The sequence below is a fragment of the Lolium perenne genome, chromosome 6 (genome assembly GCF_019359855.2).
Source record: "Lolium perenne isolate Kyuss_39 chromosome 6, Kyuss_2.0, whole genome shotgun sequence".
Lineage (NCBI taxonomy): Eukaryota > Viridiplantae > Streptophyta > Magnoliopsida > Poales > Poaceae > Lolium > Lolium perenne.
This window is the reverse complement of record NC_067249.2, coordinates 68,342,802-68,364,786: the sequence shown is the minus strand read 5'-3', so window position 1 is coordinate 68,364,786 and position 21,985 is coordinate 68,342,802. Positions and strand designations below refer to the sequence as shown.

Here is a 21,985-nt window from a genome sequence, read left to right as displayed (position 1 = left end):
TCTATGTTGACAATATCCATGAGATATACATGTTATAAGTTGAAAGCAACCGCTGAAACTTAATCTTCCTTTGTATTGCTTCAATGCTTCTACTATGAATTATTGCTTTATGAGTTAACTCTTATGCAAGACTTATTGATGCTTGTATTGAAGTAACTATTCATGAAAAGTCTTTGCTATATGATTCACTTGTTTACTCATGTCATATACATTGTTTTGATCGCTGCATTCACTACATATGCTTTACAAATAGTATGATCAAGGTTATGATGGCATGTCACTCCAGAAATTATCTTTGTTATCGTTTTACCTGCTCGGGACGAGCAAAACTAAGCTTGGGGATGCTGATACGTCTCCGACGTATCGATAATTTCTTATGTTCCATGCCACATTATTGATGTTATCTACATGTTTTATGCACACTTTATGTCATATTCGTGCATTTTCTGGAACTAACCTATTAACAAGATGCCGAAGTGCCGATTCTTTGTTTCTGCTGTTTTTGGTTTCAGAAATCCTAGTAACGAAATATTCTCGGAATTGGACGAAATCAACGCCCAGGGTCCTATTTTGCCACGAAGCTTCCAGAAGACCGAAGAGGAGACGAAGTGGGGCCACGAGGTGGCCACACCATAGGGCGGCGCGGCCCCCCCTTGGCCGCGCGGCCCTGTGGTGTGGGCCCCTCGTGCTGCCTCCTGACCTGCCCTTCCGCCTACTTAAAGCCTCCATCGCGAAACCCCCAGTACCGAGAGCCACGATACGGAAAACCTTATCGAGACGCCGCCGCCGCCAATCCCATCTCGGGATTACGGAGATCTCCTCCGCACCTGCCGGAGAGGGGATTCATCTCCCGGAGGACTCTTCACCGCCATGGTCGCCTCCGGAGTGATGAGTGAGTAGTTCACCCCTGGACTATGGGTCCATAGCTGTAGCTAGATGGTTGTCTTCTCCCCATTGTGCTTCATTGTCGGATCTTGTGAGCTGCCTAACATGATCAAGATCATCTATCTGTAATTCTATATGTTGCGTTTGTTGGGATCCGATGAATAGAGAATACTTGTTATGTTGATTATCTAAGTTATGTCTATGTGTTGTTTATGATCTTGCATGCTCTCCGTTACTAGTAGATGCTCTGGCCAAGTAGATGCTTGTAACTCCAAGAGGGAGTATTTATGCTCGATAGTGGGTTCATGTCTCCGTGAATCTGGGGAAGTGACAGAAATCTCTAAGATTATGGATGTGCTGTTGCCACTAGGGATAAAACATTGGTGCTATGTTCAAGGATGTAGTCACTGATTACATTACGCGCAATACTTAATGCAATTGTCTGTTGTTAGCAACTTAATACTGGAGGGGGTTCGGATGATAACCTGAAGGTGGACTTTTTAGGCATAGATGCATGCTGGATAGCGGTCTATGTACTTTGTCGTAATGCCCAACTAAATCTCACTATACTCATCATAATATGTATGTGCATGGTCATGCCCTCTTTATTTGTCAATTGCCCAACTGTAATTTGTTCACCCAACATGCTGTTTATCTTATGGGAGAGACACCTCTAGTGAACTGTGGACCCGGTCCAATTCTCTATCTTGAAATACAATCTACCGCAATACTTGTTCTCTTGTTTTCGCAAACAATCATCTTCCACACAATACGGTTAATCCTTTGTTACAGCAAGCCGGTGAGATTGACAATCTCACTGTTTCGTTGGGGCAAAGTACTTTGGTTGTGTTGTGCAGGTTCCACGTTGGCGCCGGAATCCCTGGTGTTGCGCCGCACTACATCCCGCCGCCATCAACCTTCAACGTGCTTCTTGACTCCTACCGGTCCGATTAAACCTTGGTTTCTTACTGAGGGAAACTTGCCACTGTGCGCATCACACCTTCCTCTTGGGGTTCCCAACGGACGTGTCAACTACACGCATCAAACCCTAACCCTAAACTCGGTCTTATGAAGTCTAGCATGAAGAGAAGTGGTTTGGGGTTTCAAATATGGAAATTTCAAAATCCTCACAAAAGCTTCATTTTAGAGCGACTAAGAAGGATCGATGCTTACCTTTTCATTTTCACGTTTTAAACTTATTTAAATCTTGGTCAAACCTAGGATTTGACCAAGATTCAAATGTGCATAAAAATTCAGACAAAAAATATAAAGAATGAAAAACCAAAGCACATAGCCTTCTTAATTATGTCATATAGTAAGCATATTCATGTTGATATATAAACAAGGTGTAGACATATTCAAACCAGAAAAATCATGTATATATCTACCCCTAACCCTAAACTTTGTCTTATGAAGTCAATCATGAAGAGAAGTGGTTTTGGGTTTCAAACATGGAAATTTCAAAAACCTCCCAAAAGCTTCATTTTAGAGCGACTAAGAAGGATCGATGCTTACCTTTTCATTTTCATGTTTTAAACTTATTTAAATCTTGGTCAAACCTAGGATTTGACCAAGATTCAAATGGGCATAAAAATTCAGACAAAAAATCTAAAGAATGAAAAACCAAAGCACATAGCCTTCTTTATTATGTCATATAGTAAGCATATTCAAGTTGATAAACAAGGTGTAAACATATTCAAACCAGAAAAATCATGTATATATCTACCCCTAACCCTAAACTTTGTCTTATGAAGTCAATCATGAAGAGAAGTGGTTTTGGGTTTCAAACATGGAAATTTCAAGAATGTCCCAAAAGCTTCATTTTAGAGTGACTAAGAAGGATCCAGGCTTACGTTTTCATTTTCATGTTTGAAACTTGTTTAAATCTTGGCCAAACCTAGGATTTGACCAAGATTCAAATGGGCATAACAAATTTAAAAAAATAAAAACCAAACACATAGTCTTCTGATGTCATATAGCAAGCATTCAAGTTGATAAACAAGGTCAAGACATATTCAAACAATACAAATCATGTATCTACCCCCTAACCCTAAACTCGGTCTTATGAAGTCTAGCATGAAGAGAAGTGGTTTTAGGTTTCAAACATGGAAATTTCAAAAACCTCACAAAAGCTTCATTTTAGAGCGACTAAGAAGGATCGATTCTTACCTTTTCATTTTCATGTTTTAAACTTATTTAAATCTTGGTCAAACCTAGGATTTGACCAAGATTCAAATGTGCATAAAAATTCAGACAAAAAATATAAAGAATGAAAAACCTAAGCACATAGCCTTCTTAATTATGTCATATAGTAAGCATATTCAAGGTTATATATAAACAAGGTGTAGACATATTCAAACTAGAAAAATCATGTATATATCTACCCCTAACCCTAAACTTTATCTTATGAAGTCAATCATGAAGAGAACTGGTTTTGGGTTTCAAACATGGAAATTTCAAAAACCTCCCAAAAGGTTCATTTTAGAGCGACTAAGAAGGATCGATGCTTACCTTTTCATTTTCATGTTTTAAACTTATTTAAATCTTGGTCAAACCTAGGATTTGACCAAGATTCAAGTGGGCATAAAAATTCAAACAAAAAATCTAAAGAATGAAAACCAAAACACATAGCCTTCTTAATTATGTCATATAGTAAGCATTCAAATTGATAAACATGGTCTAGACATATTCAAACCGGAAAAATCATGTAGTATCTACCCCTAACCCTAAATTCTGTTTTATGAAGTCAAGCATGAAGGATTGCAATTTTCCAGAATTCATTCACACTACATTTATATATATATATAATCCTTCATTGTGTAACCGTACGTTACAATTTATTTTTGTTTTCACACGTAATCAAACGTTGTTTCTCAATCTATATATTTGGAGATGATCATCACTCTCTAATCATACACTTTTCATATTCCCGCACTTTGAAAATCTTGAGAATAATCATATATTGTTGGTGTGTATTGTATATGTTTATGGCATGCTTAGTTTCATCGAATATTGTTGGTTGCATCGCGGGGAAAGCGCGTGAATTTAGATTAATTGTTGCATATTTGTTTGTGGTGTGACCAACTGCTTTTGCAATGAAATAACCCCCCTGTACGCATTGTTTGGGTCGCATGCATGATGTGTACAAAATGTTAAAATAGAAATAATGTAGGAATTAAATATGAGTGCATGTTGAATTAATCCTATATGAAAGAAATCACACAAATTTGAATTTCATGTTCTTTGGTTGTAGTGCTACACAAAAAACACGTGAATTAGTATGAATTATCATGTATTCAAGAATCAAAGGAGCCACTGAGATTTGAATCTCACAAAAATTCTATGAATTTTCTTCGAACCAAATAAGCCCAACAAGATTCCTAAGGAATATAATACAACGAATCAAACGGTTTCCGTTGTTGGAATATTTCCTTAGGACATCAATCCTATAGAAACTCTATGATCCAGTTTCAGCGACAATCTGGTCGGTGTAGGCTCGAGGAGGCCAATTGTATATATATGTTTGGACCCGGTTGGTTGAGTGATCATGCTCGCGACATCCAGCCTGAAAGGTAAAATTTGGGCAAGGCAAGCGTGACGCCACAATACTTTTGAAATATTCAAAAGCGCGTAATATTTGTGAAATTTTAATAATAGCTACTACTTATGTGAACTTTTTTCGCTCATACGCTTATTGGGGGTAGGCTAACCCGAATGGCCTCCTCAAGATCCCTATATCTACCAAGGTTTCCCGAGTTCATCCACCTCGATGGGTTCCTTGCCACTTTCGACCATGTTGTGGGCCTCATTTCGGGTTCCCGTACCACGACCAGTCCTTTTCAGGAGTCCCGAACCCGATGCCATAATATTTTTTTTGAAAAAAAATCAAGACCGCACAATATTTGTTGAAATAAATGAATAAGCATTTTAAATAGCTAAATAAAAGAAGTACTCCCTCCGTCCCAAAATATAAGGCGCCTAAGGTTTGGTCAAAAGTCAACGTGTTTAAAGTTTTGACCAAGTTTATACACAAAAATATGAACATTTACAATACTAAATCATTATCAATAGATTCACCCTAAAGTATATTTTATTAATATGTCAATTTGGTATTGTAGATGTAAATATTTTTTCCTAAATATTTGGTCAAAGTTTGTAAAGTTTAACTTTTGACCAAACCTTAGACGCCTTATATTTTAGGACGGAGGGAGTATGAATTTTGAAAAATCTATTTTTTTCTAAAACATTAATTTGAGCATTGACATGTTGAACCCACTTGTCGATTTTGCTATCAACATGACTAACTATCTGATTAGATAACCAAGTTGTGAAATTTGCAACATATTAGACCACCACATGGTGAAAACTGCAAAAAAATGTCCAAGTGGTGGTTTGTGCAACATATAGAGCAGTACATTATATGGTAGTACAAGATGAATGTGCACGGTCGTGGGCACGTGGTAATATATCATGATGATGTCAAAGGATCTTTTCTCTGCTGAAACTGTCCAGAGCTGATTTGACGAGAGAAAATACAGCTCCACGGCGTGCAAGGACAGCTATACAGTACATTAGCTTCTTCTCGGGTCACACGCCTTCACGACAGGTGCAGTAAGTGCAGCAGAGACCAGAGAGAGAAGGCACGCCCGTAGTACTCGTATATTTATTTCAATTCACATTGTTTTTTTGCCTGCCTCTCTGTCTTCTTCATCTCCATCTTCTCTGGCGACCCCGCCTACACCAGCAGCCCTTGCACCACCGCCGCCATGCCTTTTTCGGATCATCTCGAGCCACCTGTTTGATGGTACTAGTATGAGTTGTGGACTTTTATCCATATCGCTCTACCAGCTGCCGCTCGCACTGTCCTCCAATACCTCATACCCAAACGCCGGTGTCCCACTCCCACACCCCCACACCCACTTGACCGCATCCTTCCAATGGCAAGATCGATCAATGAGAGTGGCAGTTCTTGGGTGTTTGCTGATGGCCCCTTTGAAGAAATCGCATCCCGATGCGATGTCATCACCGCCGCGAGCCTCGTCGGTTCATGCAAATTTTATCATGATTCAGCAACACAAAGTGTAGCTCTGCCTGCATCTCAACCGTTTGGCTTGCCCTGTGTTCTTCATACTCACCAAACTCAGGTACCGTCCGTGCACAATCCCTTCTCCCGCGTCAAGTTCAAACAATAGGGTGCGCAGAAGGGCAAGCAGCAGGATTCGAAAGAGCGCAAGGGTACCTTGTGCCAACTGACGCCGCTGGACAGGATCTCTTACGATGCCGTGATTCCAGATGGTGGTACAGGCATGTGGGCAGGCACGAATGGAGATTGGATCGCCCTTCTTGGCTTCCCCTGAAATTGGGGGGAGCTTGTCAATGTGTACACTGGTCGCCGGATTCCTCTACCACCAATACGTGAGTTTAAATCCACCCCGGATAAATTTGTGTTCGAGTCTAATGATCAACATCTTCAACTGCTGAAGATAGCTATTTGCCGAGTTCCAACAACTGCTTCAAATTATACTAGTTTCTCTGTTCTTACCATCTTCAACGCGGCAATTGCAGTCCTTCACTGTGCCGAGCCACGTTCTTGCAGGAACCGGTTCTCAAAGCAGCGTCGAGTTAGGCCCTGGAGGAACACCCATTTCGGTAGTTTCTCCAGGAACAGACCCGTTCTCGCGCCACTTTGGCTCCAGTAATGCAATGGGCTATTGCTTAGGCTCACTCTCCCTTACACTACTCCACACCGTCTCTCAAATCAACACAAACATAGTCCGAATCAAAAAAAGATGTACACGAAAAAGATGCGTGTCGTTGATACGAACCAATTCCCACAATTAGTTTCAAGTTTCGCCGGTCATAAATCGTCAATTTTGTGTATGATGTTTTAAGCGAATTTTGTCAAATTCATCGCACACGCTCAACCGTTTGAGATTTCCTTTCAGGAGTAGGTTCATCTCACCATTCCGCATGACTTTCATATTGACAGGTTTTTGTTTCAGTGTACATACATTGATACATAATTGACTCATAAGTATACCGCAATCTGTACGTATGTGTGACTAAGTTTTGGAGTATTTTTGCTCAACTTCTCGCTCTCCATTTTCATGAACGGCGACGTGGTGATGATAGGTGAGAAGTGAGAGGTGATAATCCATGGTGGTGGAGTCATGGTGGTGTTCGCTTTCGTGGTCGGCGACGTGTTGTGACCGGCGTGAAAGACGGTGTCATGGTGATGTTCGTTTTCGTGGTCGGCGATGTGCACATGCTTGTGACCGGTGGTGTCCTGGTGGTGTTCGTCTTCGTGGTCGGCGACATGGTGATGCTTGTGACCGTCGTCACCGACGATGTCATGGTGGTGTTCATCTTCGTGGTTGGTGATGTGTCCATGCTTGTGACCGGCGTGACCGGCGGTGTCCTGGTGGTGTTCGTCTTCTTGGTTGGCGACTTGGTGATGCTTGTGACCTGCGTCACCGACGGTATCATGGTGGTGTTCGTCTTCGTGGTCGGTGACGTGCCCATGCTTGTGACCGGCGGTGTCCTGGTGGTGTTCGTCTTCGTGGACGGCGAGATGGTGCTGCTTGTGACCGGCGTCACCGACGGTGTCATGGTGGTGTTCGTCCTCGTGGTCGGCGATGTGCCCATGCGTGCAACCGGCGTCACCGATGGTGGTCTTCGTCTTCGTGGTCGACGACGTGGTGATGCTTTTGCCGGCGTGACCGACGGTGCCATCGCCGACGTGCCGAAGCTTATGAAAGGTGGTGCCATGGTGGTCTTGTGATAGGTGAGGTAAGATCACCATGTTGCCATATAGGTGAGGCTACAAAAACCATGCGACCAACCAATCAAAGTGCCAGTTGAATTGAGAAATTGGTTTCCTGTGATGTAGGTGGTCACAAATAATTGAATACAACATCAACATCAAATATTGAACCCTAGATTAGTAGGTGGTCACAAAAAAGCCCATGGAAAAATAGAGAAAACCTACACATACCAACATGCAAAAGTGATATCCTCCATAGCTCTGTATGAGTGCAAAATGGCATTTCAAAGGCACCTAAAGCTTGTACTGCATGTGCTAAAATTGAATTCCAATGATGAACGGATATACAGTTTGGCTCGTAAGTGTAGATGCACCCATTATTTAAAAAATACATTGTAAAGTATTGAAAATTCCGAAAAATTATAGGCGTACATCAGAACATTCTATGCCTGCACACAAAATTCCGTGAAAAAGTGACATTTTTGTGACTTGTGTAAGAAAGATAATTTTCGGTACTCCAAAATAGCCTGTCACGGGATATGTTTTTGTCTGTCTGGACAGCCACAAAAAATGTCTGTTTTCCACAGACTTTTGTGTGTGAACATAGCATATCATCATGTACACCTAGATTTTTTTTCAGATTTTTTTAACATTTTGAAATGGATTTAAAATGCAATTTTCATAATAGGTACAGTTGGAACTATGAGCAAAAACACCATATTAACGAAAGCCTACACATGCTGAACAACATGTAGCCTAAGTGGTCTTCTCCGTAGGCTTGTAAAAACGCCATTTCAAGAACCATGTGAAGCTTGGAATAATGTGTAAAAGTGAATTTTCATTTTCAGAAGTGGTTATGATTGTATCAGGTTAAGCTTGGAATTATTTATATTTTCCCCTGGCTGCGCTTAGCTGAGAAAGAGCAGGCTCAGGTGATCAACCATCACCCGCCATGTCATCGATCCGCACCTCTCAGATCAAACGCACAGCAGCCCTCCATCCCGATCCAACGCTTCACAAGCCACCCCCTTTCCCCTCTCCTCCCAGCCACGTCACCGATCCGCGCCTTCACCCTCTCGACGAATCACAGGCCGGGGAATCCAGCATCCCCCAAGCCCCTCTCCACCATAAATACCCAACCCCTCACCACTCCTTCTCCATCGCATCAAAATTCCCCAATTCCTCTCAACTCACCTGCAGCCAAACACTCACCGTCAGCCATGTCCGGCCGCGGCAAGGGAGGCAAGGGGCTCGGGAAGGGCGGCGCCAAGCGCCACCGCAAGGTCCTCCGCGACAACATCCAGGGCATCACCAAGCCGGCGATCCGGCGCCTTGCTCGCCGCGGCGGCGTGAAGCGCATCTCCGGGCTCATCTACGAGGAGACCCGCGGCGTCCTCAAGATCTTCCTCGAGAACGTCATCCGCGACGCCGTCACCTACACCGAGCACGCCCGCCGCAAGACCGTCACCGCCATGGACGTCGTCTACGCGCTCAAGCGCCAGGGACGCACCCTCTACGGCTTCGGCGGTTAGGCGCCCTCGCGGGATCCGTCGCTCGCGGGATCTGATTAGAAGCTAGCCTCTGTTTAGGGTTCATCCTCTGTTCTTTCTTGTTGAGTAGGTGCAGTATCTCGCTGCTGTGGTCTTGTCTTGTCTGGTGTTTGGTTGCGTGCCTGTAGTTTGTGATGGAAGTTGTTGCATATGGATGGATGAATCAATCAACTGATTTGGTGTCTTTGCATTTTGCGTGTGCAGAAACGTTTGCTGTCAATTGCTTATCTCAACTAGTATGATGCTTGTTTTCAGTCCTCTTAACTTTAGATCGTTGCTTTCTAGGTTGTTATCTGAATCGTGTTGGACTTTGGTTGTCACAATAGAGTTTGAAGCTAGCGTTGAATGTAACTACAGATTGAATTGCAACTATCTGCTCTACAGATTCAGTTCAGTTGTTGTGTTGTGTCACTAGCTGTCATGCACATGTACCAAAATCGTAAATTGCCTTCATTTCACTGCTGTTATTACTTCTTACAGACTCATAACTTGAGAACAATTTTAGGTATGTTTGAATGTGTTACTGAACTTGGTATCTCAACACCTTCTGCAGGATGAACAATGCTCTACTTACCTGAGAGTAATACACTTGATTGTAGATAATGTTTGGCATGCCATATACATCTGCAAGTTCTAGAGACCTTTGCATAATATGCCACTGTAATGTTGTATCCCACATATTCCCACTCACCACAGGACAGCTCCTTTTTCTTACAGGAACAACAACCTTATTTCAGTGAACAACACTACATCATTTAACTAGGTAGGCAACAGAAAAGTATCTATTGTCAGATCAAAGGTTGCTATTGCTAGAACCTGAGTCAGTCAGACTATTACATTCTTCATCATAAACACCTTGTTCCAGGATTAACAGCACAAGAGCATTAGATTTGCCGTGAAGACATACAGTACCCAGGGAGCAGTAATCATATCTAGAAGCTGTCATCACAAAGGAAGAAATTCATCTAGGCTAATCATCTAAGCAAACAGATAGGTGTAGCCAAGATAGCACACAGAAACAACGCTAGTGAACGGCTACAAACCATTGTCCTTGGTTGCCAAAGGACCGAAAAACCCTCTTCTAATAGAATCCTGAATTGCCTCAGACTTGAACTTTCTGCAACGTACAAAGCATAACTGAATTGAACTAGCAGCATCTCGATTGCCTTCAACCACAGCAGCTCTCTGCACCCTGTCCCTGTATAAGCTGTTCTCCGTACCTGTATAAGCTGTTCTCCGTACATGGATTAACAAGCAATGGCAACCACTGCTGGGTTTGCACCTGTTGCAATTTCCTGCAGTCCTTGCTTTCCATCAACATCTTGATTTTGTTGGTACTTGGTAGCAAGCACCTTTCAAAATTACAGTAGACTTAATACTATGCCCGAAAAAACACCCTGATCATAGTAGACTTAGTACTAGTTCCCAAAATTATGGACAGTGTTCTTCGATAAAAAAAACTCGAGAGGCGGCCAGGGATCGCAAATTGATTTGAACTCAGTAGTAGTACCTCAAAATATTGATATGATTCAGGCAAATTGATTTTAATGGCCATGCATGCCATTAGATCATCTAATTGACCACATCACGTCTAATAAAAGAAAAAAGGAGAGTAACTGGCTACAATATATAGGAGTCCATCACACCATTGGAACGGAATATTTTTGATTGAGACCTGCACCAGATGAACAACTAGTGAGGTCGAAGCACCTTAGGTGATTGCCAATGACAATGCTTGACTTAGGCGATCATGTGCCACACAAAACAGATGCCGCCCACTGTTTTTCTAAGCATTTTTTAGCTTTAGGTTCGATGGGACAAATAAAGCATCGCACATTCAGTACACCAGTCAACATTGCATTCTTGATAAGTGCATAAAATTGGAAGAGAATAACAGCAAATCGAAAACGTCCATGGCCATTCAGGTTAAGTTAGCTGGTTTCCAAGGCAAAATGCAAGATCCTCCTGCATATTTATTTTTCCATCTCATGCTGCTCCCTCCATGCCAAAATGTGCCATTCTTCATTCTTTTCCGGGTTTTCACCTGCAACAGAGCAAAATATTTTCAGCAACATCGTGATTCAAGCAAAGCATACACAAGGAGAATCTTATTTTCTTTACACGCAGTCACCATCTTATGGTATCTGATTTGATAGGTTGTGCTACTCAGTTTCTCTTGCTTGCCAGGCAGATCTATTCTATGTTGGTTCTCACATTCAGACATGAAACCAAAATTCAAGAAGCAATCGTATCTGGTAATAGCTGTGATGGCATTATAGAAAATGCTCAAAATTCAATGTACTACTCAATATGCCATACTACCTGGTATCTTTGACCACTACTGTTATTTACAAGCACTTGAGGTATTACCAAGAAAAGTTCAAAATTTAACCTATTAATCTACCTAGTATCTTACTTTTAAGGTATGCCTGATCAAACTATTCGCAAAATTACAGAAAATCATATATGCCATATACTAACATGTAAGCTGTCTCAGTTCTAACAATTATCACCCGTAAACGGGACAGTATCAAATTCCAAAACACTTATTTTTGCAATACCATCTACATAATCCAAAGCATACATACTCTGTTTTCGTTTTCAAGTGGAGGAAACCAATCTGAGCGCTTCTCGGAATAACTTTTTAGAACATGATGCTCATTTCTCAGTTCAACAGCGGGTGCAGAAATACATCCAGTGAAGAAATGGTAACTAGCAACATGGGTCTCGAAAATCACTAGTCAAACCTTTTGTCTTTACCTCAAAGATCATCTTGTTTTTCAAGATAACTCCAGTACTAGTGATGGGATCTGACGTTGGAAAATACAGCAATGACTCTACTCTTGATATTGACAATAAAATGATATTTTTTGTAAGCCATGTAGTCTATTTGGAAGGAGTATTTTAATTTACCAACATCGTAGCATTTCCAGATTGATTACCAAATCGATATTTGCGGCACATATAAGAACAGAATCTAGAGAATTCTATGATAATTGATCCAATCACTAAGCAAGTTCAAGTTCAGGTAAGAACCGTAACTGCTTTTTTCAACACAGACAAGGCCCAAATTTTGCTACACATCACAACAATATACAAATGAAAGATCCACAAACGCAAGAACACAAAATATAACATTTAGATTTCAAACATATGGCACATTCAAGTAATCCAGTGAAGAAATGTTAACAGTAAGCAAGACGGGTCTCTATAAACTGAAGATTTACCTGTAGCCATACATCTCCGCTGCCCTGCTATTCGGTATTTTCTGAACTACAGCCCTCGGTCGCCTTCTTCTCTCCCATGCCCCCTGTTCATCGCCATTAGCTGATGTGCTCCCTGCGTGCTTTGATTCTGTTGGACCAGTGGGCGTCGGGGTCTTGAAGGAACCATGTCGTGAAAGATCGCTCCTCTCGGTCGGTACCCTAGTTACTCCATTTTCAGGTGCACCCTCTGGACATTCTTCAGCATTCTGATGTGGTTTCGCCGAGCCGCTATGGGTTTCTTCAGCATCTTCCTTTTCTGACCAGGAAAAACTGCTTCTTTCTGGCGGACCAAGTTCGAAAGAGTCGTCTAGTTTCACTTCCCATTTGGTTCCATCCACATCGACCAATGTGACTGTTCTTGTGCTCTGATTCTCCCCATGTGTCACCCCTTCTTTTTCTGAAAAATTGCCTTCTCTCATGGACCCAGCACAAGGTGGATGATCAGTTCCTTTGTTCCTGCTTCTCTCACCGTTGCACGCCTTGGCTGTCCATATTTCCTTTTCCTTAACTTTCTGTGCCATCTCTTCGTTTCCTGAAGATTTGCCGTATTCCATGGACCCAGCACGTGGTGACCGATATCTTCCTTTGCTGCTGCTTTCGCCGTTGCATGCATTGGCTGTCCATGGTTCCTTTCCCTTTACTTTGTTTGCCATCGCTTCTTTTTCTGAAGAATTAACTTCTTTGAATGTCTCAGAACAAGGCGGGAGATCTTTTCCTTTCTTGCTGCTTGCGCTATTGCATCCCTCAGCTATCGATGGCTCCTTCTGGCCACAGATTGGCTTTTCGCCTAAACTATGCGCACAATCATCCAAATCATGCAGCAAGGGGTCACTTGTATGATCATTTTCCTTCTCCTGGGGTGCCCTTTCAACGTCCGAGCAAACACGGTCACGGTCAGCAACCTGATCAGTCAGCATTTCACGGTTTGAACTCTTGCAGAAGCTCCTTGATGACCCATCATTTTGATGACAATCAGATACATGCTCAGAATGAATCGTTGAGGTATCTTTGGAGTTACAGTTCTGTAGTACTACTTCAGCGCCTGAGATGTCAAGGTGATCTTGTTGCTCAACAACTTTCTCTTGTGTCATCCCTTCATCAGCAAGTTTTTCTGTGGCTGCAGAGAAGTAATTCTCGTTCACCGAGAAGCAGAGTTTTGTCTCTTCATCATTTGTTATGGACTTGGCCTCATGATCATGCAGCTCAACTGGTTGTTTCGCCGAGAAGCAGAGTTTTGGCTCTTCATCACTTGTTGTGGACTTGGCCACATGATCATGCAACTCAACTGGTTGTTTCACCGAGAAGCAGAGTTTTGGCTCTTCATCATTTGTCATGGACTTGGCCTCATGATCACGCAGCTCTGCTGGTGGTTCAGCCAGGTCTGATGGTCTAACCGACACCGCATCCTCTTCCTTCTCCATTCCTTCATCGTGGCAACACGATTCGCCCAAAGCACCTTCATCTTCAAGCATCTTTGAGCGAGCAGCGACGTCGCCACCGCTACCTACAGTATTGGCACCCACTTCATCCAAAAGTCCATCCTCTCGCGCCGCGCAAATCCTTTTCGACGTTGAATTATGTGTGCACTCATTCTGACCATCTTGTCTGACGGAGTAAACAAGGGCGGCGAGAGAACCGCCATCACAGCCAGCAAGGACACTCTGACCACGGTCTCCATCTTCTTTCACCCTGAAACGTTTCCTCCCTCTCAGTGCCTCGGTCACACCTGCCAACTGTTGCCCCGTCACAGGACTATAGCCATCTTGATGAGCGTCCCCAGGGTGACCGTGTCCATCCTGCTGGTCCGTCGCCGGAGCGTCGGATCCTTGAGCGGCCACCGCCGCGTCACCGATGGCATTTTGGTGGGAGCAGAGCACATGATGCAGCATGTGTACATTGCATTCAGAGTGAGCAGCAGCAGCGGCAGAGTGAGGCAGGACGTGCGCGTGGAGGTGCCATGCCCCCCTGACGCCGTGGAAGGCGGCCCGGACCGGCACGGAGTCGGCGAGGTGGTACCAGGACCCCCTTCGTCTGACCTGCGCAACGCAATTGACACACCAAGCCAAGCAGCGATGTGATCAGCCAGCCAGATTGACCGCAACAAAGGTTGGGGTTTTACGACAGGGATGGGTGAACTGAAGAAACAGCAGGCAGGCAGGCAGGTGCGTACGTACCTTGAAGTACTCGACGGCGATTTGGACGGTGCGGGGGAACGACGCGGCGTGCTCGTCGCTCACTATGCCTGAGCCAGCCCGGGAGGGGAGAGGAAGCGAAATAGGGTTTTGTCAGCGCGGCCGGATTCGCGGAGTAGGGGCAGAAAAGGCTGCGGTTTTAGTGGAGGAGGACGGAAGAAAGGGAGGGAGGGGACGTACGCTTGAGGTGGGCGACGGTGGTGTTGGGGGCGGGGAAGGAGACGGCGATGCGGGTGCCGAGGCTCGTCTCCACGAAGGCCGTCGCGGCCTCCTCGCCGGCGGCCATCATCCGGTTCTTCTTCCCTTTACTTTCCTATCCTACCCGGAGGTCCCGGACGGACGGGGAGAGGAGCGAGGCGGCGGTGGCGGCGTTCGATTCTTTCCCGAAATGGCAGGTTTCCCTCCAAGAAGACGAGAGGGGGGAATGGGGAGGGGCAACTGACTAGTCTCTACATGCCTAGCCGGAATAAATTACACAAATCTACTATACCAGCAACTGACTAGTCTCTACATGCCTAGCCGGAATAATTTACACAAATCTACTATACCACAAAGCATCTCCAGTTCGCGTCCCCTCCCCAAAGCGCGATTTGAGTGCGCCGGATAAAAAAATATTCTCAGCCGCGTCCCTCAAAGCTGATTTTTGTCCGGTATGATCCGATACGGTGTCCGGCGGCCCGAGTCTATCCCCGCCCCACAGGGGACGCTCCGGGCACGCCGGACACAACGAAAAGCGAGGCGAAGTGACGCGGGCCCGACCCGTCAGCGGCTCGAAAGCCTAAAACCCCGTCGTCTACCTTTGATCAAGCGAAGTTAATGGCGTCCCTGTTTTCCCAGGCGATACAGGGACGCGTCTCGTCATGCATGGCCGCGTGACCGTCCGCGCCGGCGTTATTGCGTGCAACCACCCGTCGCCGCCGCTGTACATTAAGAGGCCCCGCGGTTCGTCCCAATCTCTCACCGCTCCCAAACCTTCTCCTCGCCGCCCCCAGATCTTCTCCTTGCCGTTCCAAGCAATGTCATCCTCGTCCTCCCGCAAGATCGCCACGGCGAACGGCTTCGGCCCGGCAGCCTAACCGTGAAGGAGGTGTGGGCGCTGTACCACGCGGGATATCCTGTCCCGCCGGACATGCGCCAGCCAAGCAACGGAGGCTCGAAGATGGCCATGAACGGCATTGGCGTCCCGCCGCCGCCGACGCCGGGCACGGAGCGCTGGAAGGACGCCATCAGGGCCCGGCGGGCTGAACTCGACGCCGAGGAGTAGGTGGATCCGACCTGGGCGGCCAAGAACAACGACGATTGGTGGGCCACGTACTTCAAGGCCAAGTACGACGTGGAGACGCGTAGCACCACCGGCCTCATCGACGGGCCGAACAGCTGGAACAGGGACGGGCGCGCCCTGTTCTCGGGCATTCCGGGGTGCACCCTCGAGAGTGTCATCCACGGCATCCGCAACGGCGCTTGATACGTCTCAAACGTATCTATAATTTCTTATGTTCCATGCTACTTTTATGATGATACTCACATGTTTTATACACATTATATGTCATTATTATGCATTTTCCGGCACTAACCTATTGACGAGATGCCGAAGAGCCAGTTGCTGTTTTCTGATGTTTTTGGTTTCAGAAATCCTAGTAAGGAAATATTCTCGGAATTGGACGAAATCAACGCCCAGGGGCTTATTTTTCCACGAAGCTTCCAGAAGACCGAGGGAGAAACGAAGTGGGGCCACGGGGCGCCGCCACACTAGGGCGGCGCGGCCTAGAGGGGGCCCGCGCGGCCCTAGCATGTGGGCCCCTCGTGACGCCTCCGACTCTGCCCTTCCGCCTACTTAAAGCCTTCATCGTGAAACCCTCTGTACCGAGAGCCACGATACGGAAAACCTTCCAGAGACGCCGCCGCCGCCAATCCCATCTCGGGGGATTCAGGAGATCGCCTCTGGCACCCTGCCGGAGAGGGGAATCATCTCCCAGAGGTCTCTTCATCGCCATGATCGCCTCCGGATCGATGTGTGAGTAGTCCATCCCTGGACTATGGGTCCATAGCAGTAGCTAGATGGTTGTCTTCTCCTTATTGTGCTACCATGTTAGATCTTGTGAGCTGCCTATCATGATCAAATCGGTCTATGTACTTTGTCGTAATGCCCTGATTAAATCTCATAGTACTCATCATGATATATGTATGTGCATTGTTATGCCTTCTTTATTTGTCAATTGCCCAACTGTAATTTGTTCACCCAACATCTGTTTATCTTATGGGAGAGACACCACTAGTGAAATGTGGACCCCGGTCCTATTCTTTACATCTGAAATACAATCTACTGCAATTGTTCTTACTGTTCTTCGCAAACAATAATCATCATCCACACTATACATCTAATCCTTTGTTTACAGCAAGCCGGTGAGATTGACAACCTCACTGTTACGTTGGGGCAAAGTACTTTGATTGTGTTGTGCAGGTTCCACGTTGGCGCCGGAATCCCTGGTGTTGCGCCGCAATACACTTCGCCGCCATCAACCTTCAACGTGCTTCTTGGCTCCTACTGGTTCGATAAACCTTGGTTTCTTTCTGAGGGAAAACTTGCTACTGTACGCATCACACCTTCCTCCTGGGGTTCCCAACGGACGTGTGTTAACTGCACGCATCAAGCATATTTTCTGGCGCCGTTGCCGGGGAGATCAAGACACGCTGCAAGGGGAGTCTTCCACTTCCAATCTCTTTACTTTGTTTTTGTCTTGCTTTATTTTATTTACTACTTTGTTTGCTGCACTAAAACAAAACACAAAAAAATTAGTTGCTAGTTTTACTTTATTTACTGTCTAGTTTGCATTCTCTATATCAAAAAACACAAAAAAAATTAGTTACTTGCATTTACTTTATTTACCTTTTGTTTATTTCATCATGTTTCCTCCTAAGTACACTCTAAAAAACATACCGGTAGGACGAGGGTCTATAATTGGAAGAGATAATATAGAAGATTTTTTCACTCATGTTAGTACATCTGAAGATTTTGAAGATAGACACTTGGTAGAACTTTCTCCTACTTATGAAATTGCTGCTGCCTCTTTAGTACACATGTTGGAAACTAAATTTGTTAATCTCAATCCTATAATTCAGCATATGTTTCTTACACTCTCTGATATGGAGGAAGGAGAAAAGAAAGATTTTGTCCTAGAAACCCTTCTTAAAGAATTTGGTGGTGTAGTAAGAGAGGTTAGAAAAGTCTTTATTAAATATAAGATGCTTGGCTCTTACACCAACTTTGCTAGTACCCTTGAAAAGATGGACATTGATAGAATAAAGTACACTAATAATGTTAATGATGGAGGGGAGATTAAGACATCAATACCTTGCAAGCTCTTAGGAATGCATGAAGCTCTAGAAAATAACTATGGTTGGCTTGTTCCTGAAAATTTGTTTGATAAGAATAGCAAGCCTAAGAATAATGAAAAAGGAGCCTCTGAAACTTACATAGATAAGATACAATGAATAGTTGAGAAAACTCCAAACCCCTCTGTCGATGCTTCATCTCTTGATAATACTTGATTCACACTTTCTGCGCCTAGCTGAAAGGCGTTAAAGAAAAGCGCTTATGGGAGACAACCCATTATTTTACTTCTGCACTTTGTTTTATATTTGAGTCTTGGAAGTTGTTACTACTGTAGCAACCTCTCCTTATCTTTATTTTATTGCATTGTTGTGCCAAGTAAAGTCTTTGATAGTAAAGTCAATACTAGATTTGATTACTGCGCAGAAACAGATTTCTTGCTGTCACTAATTTGAGTATGGTTCTCTGTAGGTAACTCAGAAAAATCTGCCAATTTACGTGCGTGATCCTCAGATATGTACGCAACTTTCATTCAATTTGGGCATTTTCATCTGAGCAAATCTGGTGCCTCTAAAAAATTCGTCTTTACGAACTGTTCTGTTTTGACAGATTCTGCCTTTTATTTCGCATTGCCTGTTTTGCTATGTTTGATGGATTTATTTGTTCCATTAACTTTCAGTAGCTTTGTGCAATGTCCAGAAGTGTTAAGAATGATTATGTCACCTCTGAATATATGAATTATGCACTGACCCTCTAATGAGTTTGTTTTGAGTTTGGTGTGGAGGAAGTTTTCAAGGGTCAAGAGAGGAGGATGATACAATATGATTAAGAAGAGTGAAAAGTCAAAGCTTGGGGATGCCCCCGTGGTTCATCCCTGCATATTTTAAGAAGACTCAAGCGTCTAATCTTGGGGATGCCCAAGGCATCCCTTCTTCATCGACAACTTATCAGGTCACCTCTAGTGAAACTATATTTTTATTCCGTCACATCTTATGTGCTTTACTTGGAGCGTCTGTTTGTTTTTGTTTTTGTTTTTGTTTGAATAAAATCGGAGCCTAGCATTCTTTGTTTGGGAGAGAGACACGCTCCGCTGTTTCGTATGAACACATGTGTTCTTAGCTTTATTCTTAATGTTCATTGCGAAAGTTGGACTATTTCATTCATTGTTATATGGTTGGAAACGGAAAATGCCGCATGTGGTAAATGGTATAATGTCTTGAATAATGTGATACTTGGCAATTGTTGTGCTCATATAGATCATGTTTAAGCTCTTGCATCATGTACCTTGTACCCATTAATGAAGAATTACATAGAGCTTGTTAAAATTTGGTTTGCATGATTGGTCTCTAGAGTCTAGATATTTTCTGGTTAAGGTGTTTGAACAACAAGGAGACAATGTAAAGTCTTATAATACCTACAATATGTTCATATGTGAGCTTTGCTGCACCTTTTACACTTGAGTTTGCTTCAAACAACCTTGCTAGCCTAGCCTTGTATTGAGAGGAATTCTTCTCGTGCATCCAAATCCTTGAGCCAAATACTATGCCATTTGTGTCCACCATACCTACCTACCACATGGTATTTCTCTGCCATTCCAAAGTACATTACTTGAGTGCTACCTTTAAACTTCTATTCTTTGTCTTTACAATATATAGCTCATGAGAAAATAGCCTTAAAAACTATTGTGGTGAAGAATATGTACTTATGTGTCTTATTTCTTAATAAGTTGCTTGTTGAGCGGTAACCATGCTTCTGGGGACGCCATCAACTTTTACCTTTGTTGAATATCATGTGAGTTGCTATGCATGTTCGTCTTGTCTGAAGTAAGGGCGATTTTCATGATCAAATGGTTTGAGTATGCATATTGTTAGAGAAGAACACTGGGCCGCTAACTAAAGCCATGATTCATGGTGGAAGTTTCAGTTTGGACACAAATCCTCAATCTCTTATGAGAATATTAACTGTTGTTGAATGCTTATGCATTAAAGAGGAGTCCATTATTCGTTGTCTATGTTGTCCCGGTATGGATGTCTAAGTTAAGAATAATCAAAAGCGAGAAATCCAATGCGAACTTTCTCCTTAGACCTTTGTACAGGCGGCATAGAGGTACCCCTTTGTGACACTTGGTTGAAACATATGTTATGCAATGATAATCCGTGTTAATCCAAGCTAATTAGGACAAGGTGCGAGCACTATTAGTATACTATGCATGAGGCTTGCAACTTATAGGATATCTTATACATAACACATATGCTTTATTACTACCGTTGACAAAATTGTTTCTTGTTTTCAAAATGAAAAGCTCTAGCACAAATATAGTAATCCATGCTTCCCTCTGCGAAGGGCCTATCTTCTACTTTATTGTTGAGTCAGTTTACCTACTTCTTTCTATCTTAGAAGCAAACACTTGTGTAAACTGTGTGCATTGATTCTTACATGTTTACCTATTGCACCTGTTATATTACTTTGTGTTGACAATTATCCATGAGATATATATGTTGAAGTTGAAAGCAACCGCTGAAACTTATATCTTCCTTTGTGTTGCTTCAATGCCTTTACTTTGAATTTATTGCTTTATGAGTAACTCTTATGCAAGTCTTATTGATGCTTGTCTTGAAAGTATTATTCATGAAAAGTCTTTGCTATATGATTCATTTGTTTACTCATTATCTTCATCATTGCTTTGAATCGCTGCATTCATCTCATATGCTTTACAATAGTATGATCAAGATTATTGATACGTCTCAAACGTATCTATAATTTCTTATGTTCCATGCTTGTTTTATGACAATACCTACATGTTTTGTTCACACTTTATATCGTTTTTATGCATTTTCCGGAACTAACCTATTGACGAGATGCCGAAGTGCCAGTTCCTGTTTTCTGCTATTTTTGGTTTCAGAAATCCTAGTAAGGAAATATTCTCGGAATTGGACGAAATCAACGCCCAGCATATTAGAATCACACGAAGCTTCCAGAACACCCGAGAGCCGCCAGAGGAGGGCCCTGTGGGCCCCAGATGATAGGCTGGCGCGGCCAGGGGGTGGGCCGCGCCCCCCTACTGTGTCGTCGCCTCGTCAGCCCTCCGACTCCGCCTCTTCGCCTATTTAAGCCTCCTCGACCTAAAACCTCGAGACGGAAAAGCCACGGTACGAGAAACCTTCCAGAGCCGCCGCCATCGCGAAGCCAAGATCTGGGGGACAGGAGTCTCTGTTCCGGCACGCCGTCGGGACGGGGAAGTGCCCCCGGAAGGCTCCTCCATCGACACCACTGCCATCTTCATCAACGCTGCTGTCTCCCATGAGGAGGGAGTAGTTCTCCCTCGAGGCTAAGGGCTATACCGGTAGCTATGTGGTTAATCTCTCTCTCTGTACCCCAATACAATGATCTCATGAATTGCTTTGCATGATTGAGATCCATATGATGAGCTTTGTATCACTATTAGTCTATGTGCTACTCTTGTGATGTTATTAAAGTAGTCTATTCCTCCTTCACGGTGTAATGGTGACAATGTGTGCATCGTGTAGTTCTTGGCGTAGGTTATGATCATAATCTCTTGTAGGTTATGGAGTTAATTATTACTATGATAGTATTGATGTGATTTATTCCCCCTTCATAGTGTAAAGGTGACAGCGTGTATGCTATGTTAGTACTCGGTTTAAATTGCAAAGATCTATTATGCTCTAAGGTTACTTAAATATGAATGCCGAATGTTGCGGAGCTTGTTAACTCCGGCATTGAGGTGCTCTTGTAGCCCTACACAACGAATGGTGTTCATTATCTAACAAGAGTATATGTAGCACAAAGGAAGAGAACTTATTTATTTATGTGATCAATGTTGAGAGTGTCCACTAGTGAAAGTATGATCCCTAGGCCTTGTTTCCAAATACTGCAATCATCGCTTGTTTACTGTTCTGTTACATGTTTACTTCCTGCAATATTACTACCATCAACTGCACGCCAGCAAGCACTTTTCTGGTGCCGTTACTACTGCTCAT

General features: G+C 43.6%; 2 protein-coding genes across 2 annotated transcripts; one reads left to right on the top strand and one right to left on the bottom strand.

The window, feature by feature from the left end:
• Positions 1–8,800: 8,800 nt before the first annotated feature.
• LOC127307599 (histone H4) lies at positions 8,801–9,388 on the top strand. The gene has a single exon (XM_051338332.2). The coding sequence runs from the start codon at positions 8,869–8,871 to the stop codon at positions 9,178–9,180; it is 312 nt and encodes a 103-aa protein (XP_051194292.1). The 5' UTR covers positions 8,801–8,868; the 3' UTR covers positions 9,181–9,388.
• A 1,458-nt stretch (positions 9,389–10,846) lies between these two features.
• Positions 10,847–15,112, bottom strand: LOC127307597 (uncharacterized). Its single transcript, XM_051338329.2, has 4 exons — positions 14,837–15,112; positions 14,639–14,706; positions 12,426–14,500; positions 10,847–11,242 (listed from the first exon to the last, which is right to left on the bottom strand). Exons 1-4 carry the CDS (start codon positions 14,943–14,945, stop codon positions 11,239–11,241), a joined length of 2,256 nt encoding a protein of 751 aa, XP_051194289.1. The 5' UTR covers positions 14,946–15,112; the 3' UTR covers positions 10,847–11,238.
• Positions 15,113–21,985: the final 6,873 nt, after the last annotated feature.